The sequence below is a fragment of the Labrus bergylta genome, chromosome 8 (genome assembly GCF_963930695.1).
Source record: "Labrus bergylta chromosome 8, fLabBer1.1, whole genome shotgun sequence".
Classification (NCBI taxonomy): domain Eukaryota; kingdom Metazoa; phylum Chordata; class Actinopteri; order Labriformes; family Labridae; genus Labrus; species Labrus bergylta.
Genome location: NC_089202.1, coordinates 25,513,149 through 25,521,482, shown reverse-complemented (window position 1 = coordinate 25,521,482; position 8,334 = coordinate 25,513,149). Strand labels below are relative to the sequence as shown.

Sequence of the window (8,334 nt, the reverse complement as noted above, 5' to 3'; positions counted from 1 at the left end):
TGTACCCGCGGGCTTGTGCTCGTGCATGAAGTGTACCGTGCTGAAGCACACCTCTCCGAAGTGGGCCAAAGCCAAGGAAGTGTACCGTGCTGAAGCACACCTCTCCGAAGTGGGCCAAAGCCAAGGAAGTGTACCGTGCCTGAGCGCGTTAAGTTTTATATCGCAATTGCAGAACAAACTGGATGGCAGCTCAATACATCTCCATCTTCCTTCTCAGGAGATACAGTGACCTATAGGCGTTAATACAAGGCCCTTACTTTTGCTTTGTCACCCCCAATACATGAATTTATCAAGATTATTTTTCAAGTAAGCATAACCCATAATCTACACATGGACAATGGACAAAATGACTCCTGCTCACAGGGGCGGGGTTTCTTTTCTTGCTCAAGTCGTTGACATGGGCAAATTATCTGTATAAAAATTAAATAAAAATTAGTTGTTTAAATGTCATTGCCATAAAAATTATTTCTATAAGAGGGTTAAGCTAATAATGAAAGTAATCGCTATCTGTTATCATACATCATGACATCAATCAGTCATTATTTGTATAGCAATAACAAGTGTTATCTTGAGGAGCGTTAAAGACCATACTCGTTAAGAAAAATGGGAAAATGGGAGATGGGATAAAATGCAGGAAGGATTTCTCCTTTGTATTCCTCACGTCCTTGTTGTCCACACTTCCTTGCAGCTGAGGTGGAGGTCAGAGCAGGCCGTGCATGAATGAGGACAGCGGTGATTGTGGGGACGACAGTGCGATGGTGGTGGCTGGGCATCAACTGGCCTCAGAATTAAATTTGCCTTCAAACATTTAATTATAAACTAAAATGAATGTAGATAATTCTACAGAAAATTGAGACGGGAAAAGCAATTTTTTCCTTACTTTTATCAAATGGCTTTTATCCTTTAATGATGCTGACCAGGTGCAAATAAACACAAATAAACTATTTTCATTAATAGACACATTAAACACATTAATGTATTGTGTCAGCATAAAACTTCTGTTGGTATGCCTGTCAAACTGTTTCAGATATTTTATCCATCACTGAAGTAAATCCACCTTTCCTCTTCGGGCTTAAATATCTGTCAATCAGTAAGACACAGTGTTGTGCATTTTTGGTTTAATACGGTTTTGAACAACACATCTGAATTCATCTTGTTACAAGATACAATGACACATTGACATTTTTCAGAAGAGATACAACTAGAGTCACTTTCAGACATAGTTGACCATAACAGATGGAGCGTTGACCAGAGTTTGACACCATCTAACACTTTAAACAATAACTGATTCCTCTGCCTTTTTCATCCAATGTTGCAAAATTTTGATCTACTGTATTTAGTTATGATATCATGTTTCAACAACAGAGCCACAACATTTGCTTACTTTCTCATTGCAAGTGACACTTTTTTTTTTAACAGGTTATTGCACTGAGCTACATAGTGGCAAATGGTCAGACATCAGTGGCAAATTAGATTTTTAACCAGTTTCACAATCTGGACACTCGTACACACAATTTGCAGTCATGCCACATTGAAAGTACCATGTCACCTGTTTTAATAGGTGTTGGCCGGTAAACTGTTCAGTGTATTGACTCATTGAGACTGTGTTCACTAGGTGAACTCCGGCTCATGTTTGACAAGCTCGCCATGAGGGACTTAACTTTGTGTGCATAATAATTCCTTAGGTTGATCGAGGGTACCTCTTTTATCCCCTCATCGAAATCACAACTTCTCATTGCAATTTCTAGCTGTTTTTGTCTTTTGTAGAAGAGAGAGAATTTATTGAAAATGAGTGTTATCGGAAGCACAACAACTAAGATCCCAGCAAGGATACACGCCGAGGCAGTCAGCTTGCCTGCTATGGACAATGGCACCACATCGCCGTACCCAACGGTGGTCATGCTGACTGTTGCCCACCACCAACATGCTGGGATTGTGGAGAGATCCTCACTGTCCTCTTTCTCCACTGTGTAGGCAACGACGGAGAAAAAGGAGACCCCTACAGCCAGGTAAAGAAGCAGCAGGCCCACTTCCTTGTAGCTGTTCCTGAGGGTTGCCCCTAGGGAGCGCAGCCCAGTCGAGTGACGAGCCAACTTCAGGATGCGGAAAATCCTCATTAGCCTCAGCACTTGTGCAACGCGGCCCAGGTTAGCTAGTGCAGGGCTGCTTTCAACCACCAGGTTTATAATAAGTGTCAGGTAAAATGGAAGTATGGACACCAGGTCTATCAGATTTAACGGGTGCTCAAAGAAATGAAGAAGATCAGGTGCTACCACAAACCTGGCAACCAGCTCCACAGTGAACCAGCCAATGCCAAAGTGTTCCACAGTCTCGAAACGGGGGTCTTCTTTGAGTTGCCCCTCACCGTCCAACAGACTGAACTCAGTCATGCTGTTCATACACATAGTGGTGATGGAGCCAAGCACTACTAGGATGGAGAGGATGCTGATGATGCGGCTGGCCACAGAGTAACCAGGGTTGTCCAGCATCAACCAAAAGCGCCTTCTTGTGCTCCCAAGCAGCTGTTTGTCAAACTTGGTTGCATCACTGTAAAACTCCAAAAGTTCATCAAAAGACGAAGTGCTGCTTGCTTCATCGCTCCTGTCATCCCAATCCTCTTGGTTCTGGTCCATTTTCTTATCGTGGTAGGTGCTGCTGCAGCACGAATCAATGAAGAACTCGTTGATGCCCCAGTACTCGATCTCCTGACTGAAGGAGAAGATGCACAGCTCTGCCATGACATGCAGCCTCCCCGTGTTGTAGAAATTCAACACATAGGGGAAGAGTGCTGGATTCCTGTCGAAGTAAAACTCTTTCTCTGTGTCGTCGTAATCGTCGCAAAGCTCCAGAATGGACTCTTTGGACTGACATTGAAGCAAACGTGCAAGCCTGGTATCAGGAAACCGAGAGAGGGTGTTCGACTGGAGACGCTTCTTGAAGCCACCTACGTTGATGCGGATTGCAGCGTTGTCTTCCATGTGAGCCGTGCCGCATGGTGTGCCCAGGGCCTGACCTGTCATGACTGGGTGCACGAAAAACACAGACAGACAGAGAGGGAAAAACGGAAAGAGACTGTGAACCCCAAACAGATACACATCTTTTAAGAGAAAAGTTAAATAAAAGAACAAATGGAATAAAGGCAGTATCATAAGTGTGTAAAAGGGTTATTCTCTGAGAACAGTGCATTTTGGGTCTTACCATTTAAAGAAACACCTCAAATAACTTAATTTATTTTTCACTGTTGTTGGGTTATTGGATTTTTTTATTTGAAAATCTTCCCTACAGTAGCTTGCCTTGGCAAGTTATGAGAAATAAATGGAACATCATCCTTGATATTATATCAAAAATGGGCATTAACATGATTGTATTGAGCTCCCAAAAATGCCCACACATTAAAAAAAAAACCATTAACCTAATTTATCCTCGTTTTATCAAGATTTTAATTTAAAAACTTTAAACCTCAACATGACTGATTATAACACTGTTGAATGGACTGTTAATGTTACAATATGGTATGAGAATATTATTTGATATGATTTGATAATTTACTTAAACTGGAAATCACATTTTTCATGCATAATCAATTTTTTTTTTTTTTTTTTCTTTTTTTATTAATATTTTTGGGGGGCTTTTTGTGCCTTTAATTGTAGGATAGGATAGTGGATAGAGTCGGAAATCGGGGAGAGAAATTGGGGAATGACATGCGGGGAAAGGAGCCACAGGCCGGATTCAAACCTGAGCCGGCCGCTCTCAGTTTGCTTTACTTTTAAAAACAACAGCTTACATCCACCCTTTAGATGCTGTCTAAGGTGTTATCAAAAATCTCCAAGACAAACAAAACTCCCAGCCTAAGAAAGCCAGTAAATCCCCCATTTATAAAGGTTTACTGCAGCTTCATTCTGTGGGCCTGATCTCATTTCATTCAGCTGGACCCGGGCGAAGGGAAATCTGCCCTAATAAGTCTAATATGACTGTATTCAAAGAGACTGTATTCGTTTCCACTTGTCAAAGCAATAGTTATCATATCAGTCATTGTTACGTTTGTTATTAGAGCCTAGGATGACTGCTTTCCTTCCGAAAATTGATAATTAGTTGAATGCAGTTCTGCAACAGGCACTGCACTGCTAAAGCCCATCAGTATCGATATTTACATTAACAATACATCTTAGTTACTGCAGGGCTCTCTCTCTGTAAGTGCCAGCTGTAGACCAAACAGTGGACTAGTCACTTCATTACAGCCTGGTTTTTTTTTTCAGTTCAGTCTGATAAAATTGTTTGGATTAACAAGTTGTAGCTTGCTTTTTCTGTACATTTTAGAAGCCTGCACCTTAGCTTCAAATCAAGGTACAAACATAAGGGTGTGTGTGTGTGTGAGAGAGAGAGTAGACTTAAGTGTTCACGTTTTGGTAAAATAATTGAAGTACAGAAGAAGATTGATAAATGAACAAATCATAAAATGACCCTTTTAACATCATATCTGTCTCTGGCTAGTTGAGATGATTCTTATCAAAGGTTTATTTTCTTTAACAACAGATGCCTCTTCAACCTGCAGAGGATCGTTCATACGCGACAAGCTGTCACTCAGTCACTATAAACAGAGAGCTGCTGTTCATTAGTGAGATAACTGAGGGTTTGTTACATGAACATTTTTTAATGTCAGCTTTGCTTCTCTGTCCATATGCATGCAGGCGATCCTCTCTAATGGACTGTCTCGATAGCCTATTATTATGTTAATAATAAGCACCCTGTTGTATTTGTTTTCAGCAAAATTATTATCTAATTTTAGCACAGGGGGAGGGGGGGGGTTGGGACGCAAGTGTGGACCCATGGGTGTCTCAAAGTTATCCCAGAAGGATAACCACAAAATCGATAGATAGATTGGAAAGGGGGGAAAAAACAACAAAACTGTTTAGAGCCACAACAGGCTAGTTGGTGTTTACAGAGACACACAACCACTCAGGGAGAAGAAGCCCCAGGGAGACCCTCTCACTACCTCTGAAGGTGAGATAATGAGTCAGCACAGGACACTGGAGACTCAGGGTATATGAAAACTCCCCACACCTGGGCTTAATCAAAGCCAATCAGTGCCACACACACCTGACTGCAATGAGTTGATTCTCTCACCACTCTCACTGAGCTAACGTCAGAGTTTCCAAGGTTATTTAAACTGTCTGGGAGTTGATTAAAATGACTTTATTTAAACTTGACACACTAGGGGAATATATGTCATTTTCCAAATTGCCAATGTGTCTTTGAAATATAAACATTAAATTCATCTCATTATTGTCTCGAGTCATTTGAGGCTCAGCTTTTCATGTGAGGTTTGTGAATCAGGTTTGGAAAGTATGTGATTTGTCTTTTAAAGCCAGACATCTTTCCTTTCATTTCAATATTTTTAACCAAATAATTAAAGAGTAAGAGTATTATCAATAAGTATCACATTGATAAACAGTATCGGTGTCCATACCAGTATCAATAATATCCTTCACTAGTTTGGATATCATTGAAACCCCGTTCTCCATCCACCATTCGGCCTGTTATTAGTGACAGTTGAAAACCAGAATGTGGACAGTATGGGAGTGCATTACTGCAGGCATGGGTAACCAGCACATTTGTGAAGGCCCAAATAATGCTAAGCAATCTATAAAGGTTTTGGAGCGACATATGCTGCCAAGTAGACAACATCTTTATCAGGAAGGCCTTGCTTTTATCAGCAAGACAACACAGAAACACATTCTGCACGTAATACAGCAGTATGACTGTAGTAAGAGTCCAGGTGCTTAACTGACCTGCCTGCACTACAGACATGTTAAAAACGTTTTGAATATTATTGAACATCAAATTAGATCAAGCGAATGTAAAATGTTGAACTGCTGAAAATCTACATTTAGCAAGAATGGTTCAACAAATGAAACCAATTGGTCTCCTCTTGTTAAATGAAGAGGTGACACAACAGAATGGTAAACATGACCATGTCCCAGCTGTTTTGAAACATGTCCTCTGTATCAAATTCAAAATCCCAAAACACAAAGTGTTCTCTGTCTTGACATTTTTACATGTTTGTGCTATTTTTAATAAAAATATCGGGTTTAAATGTTTTCAAAATCATCACATGGCTCAACTTCTTTGGAAACAGGCTTGTATTTTGCCACCCTTATTTATGTATTTCTTTAAATTTGTTCACTTTCACTTTCTCAAAAGGGTTGAAAGGTTAAGCTTGATGACGATAACAAAACTATCAAATATAGGTAAAAAAAAAAAGATACTTAAACTTGTTTTCACTTTGCAGTATGTTAAGACTTCCTTCATGCAGATGTCACAGGGACTAACCATCATTTTATAAATGAATGCTTTGTTTTGAGGGAGTTGAACACAAACAGGGCGACAGGTGTCAATTTTTAAATTCTGAATTTTGAAAAAGAAAAGATATCTTAAGTCAGTGATGACAAAAAACTTTATACTAGCAACTCATTTTGGGCATAAATTGCATTTTTAATTTGTTGGAAAATGAAAAGAATTGAAATGTTTGTCACTTTCTCAACCTAGCCTATATTAATATTGTTTAAAATCATTTCAGTTGAATTGCATTATAATGCAAACACATCTGGTTCTTTATTTTGATGGCTTTAGAACATCTTGTGACTCTATTTGGAAACTAAAACTTGAATGCCATTTTGGGGGGGGCTCAGAAGGCACCAGTTTCACAAGAATCACCTGATATCATCATTCTCCAATAAGAGACAGATAGTTTTTATAGTAGCCTAGTCATAAAGAAGACAGAAGAAACAAGGTAGGCTACTTACTTTAGCGAGGACAGTTGACCCAAATTCCCGTCAAGAACACTCTGTGATCAACTCAAGAGATGGCATATTGCAGTCTGTGGACAAGTTTCAACACTACATCAAATGCAAAGAGCTTCTCCCTGGAATCCAGACAGGTTCATCTCCGGAAGGTAGGAGGAGGAAGCTTCCAAAAGGGAGTCGGCACGATGAAGAGGAGGAAGCTCAATGGAAGCGGCGCAATACGACAGCCTATTTCCTCCCTTCAGAAATACAATCCTTACAATTAGAAATTCACTCAAGACAGGAATAAATTGACGTTCCCTCCTCCAATATGAGCTGCTCGAAGGGTTGTTGTAGCTGGTAGATCACTCTGCTTCCTTCGGGTATTCTTCCTTGTTTAGTCAGCCTACATGCAGTCTATAATTCGCTACATTAATAACAGTCGCCTACATCCTGAGAGCCATAGGAAGCCTGCTGCTTTACGTCCTGCAGCTTATGCGAGGAGATTCCTTTGTCTTGCCCTCTCTCTTCTTTCTTTCTGTTGCTGCGCAGCAACACGTAGCTCTTCCTCTGCACCGCCCTCCTGAAGCATCACAGAGATAAAGAGAAGAGGGGGTCACCTCACCAACCAACCAATTCATGTAAAGCACAAAAAAACTACATCAGGTGAAAAATAAACTGCTCCAGCATCACTCTGAAATATCCTCATTTTAAAATAGCCTGCTGTAGTGCCATACGATATGGACAACAGGTGGTAGGCTACTAACCTTATGGGTATTGGATGTTTAATTTAAGTATAGGCATATAAAATAATTAATAAATAAAGGTCATAAGGGATGAAATGCCCCAACTTAAAAAGCCTGTTAGGCAACTCCATCAACAAAGATGACTCCTATTAAGTTTAACAAATGTGTTGCATGGTGCTTCCCTGCACCATTTCAATATCTCTTTCAAATCATTATTTAAAAAAAAAGCCTTAATAAACCCCACCTCAAGAGAAGACTGTGAAGCAGCTATTTCCCCCTCAGGTGAAACAGCAGGTGACTTTGTCTTTAAACTTCAGTTAGAGGAAGTTGATACAGAGGGGAGAACAGAATAAGAGATAAAGTAGAGCCTGATGTGAGGCTCCAGAGTGCGGAGGAGGCATTTTGACATGTAGTCTATCTGCCTCTAGGTAGCCTACTTATCCTTGGAAGACTTTTTTTTCCTTTGCTTTCTTTCCCACTCCCTCACTGATTTATGGGTCTCTCTTAACATGCTGTGGAGAAACTTCCTCTCCCCACCTATGTAGGCTAATAATGCATGCTTCACTCATATACGACTGTACTCGTTTCCTCTTGTCAAAGCAATAGTTATCATATCAATCACTGTTAAGCTTGTTAGTAGACTGCTTTCCTTCCGCAAATTGATAATTAGTTGAGTGCAGTTCCGCAACAGGTGCTGCGCCTGCTCACAGAGGTTGCCTTCAAGTGCAACTCGTGATGTCGAACATAAGAGTGTTTGGATTCTAGGCATAAACAAATGGGTTCGTCATACAAAGGTTAAGGTTACT

The 8,334-nt window shown here is 40.3% G+C and overlaps 1 protein-coding gene across 1 annotated transcript; it reads right to left on the bottom strand.

Moving 5' to 3' along the window:
* Positions 1-1,101: 1,101 nt before the first annotated feature.
* On the bottom strand, positions 1,102-7,356 carry LOC109987439 (potassium voltage-gated channel subfamily S member 2). Its single transcript, XM_020638513.3, has 2 exons — positions 6,804-7,356; positions 1,102-3,022 (listed from the first exon to the last, which is right to left on the bottom strand). Exon 2 carries the CDS (start codon positions 3,018-3,020, stop codon positions 1,581-1,583), a length of 1,440 nt encoding a protein of 479 aa, XP_020494169.2. The 5' UTR covers positions 3,021-3,022; positions 6,804-7,356; the 3' UTR covers positions 1,102-1,580.
* Between the last annotated feature and the right edge of the window lie 978 nt (positions 7,357-8,334).

Coding starts and splice junctions, on each gene's coding strand:
- LOC109987439 (XM_020638513.3), bottom strand. CDS start 3,020: ATGACAGGTCAGGCCCTGGGCACACCATGCGGCACGGCTCACATGGAA.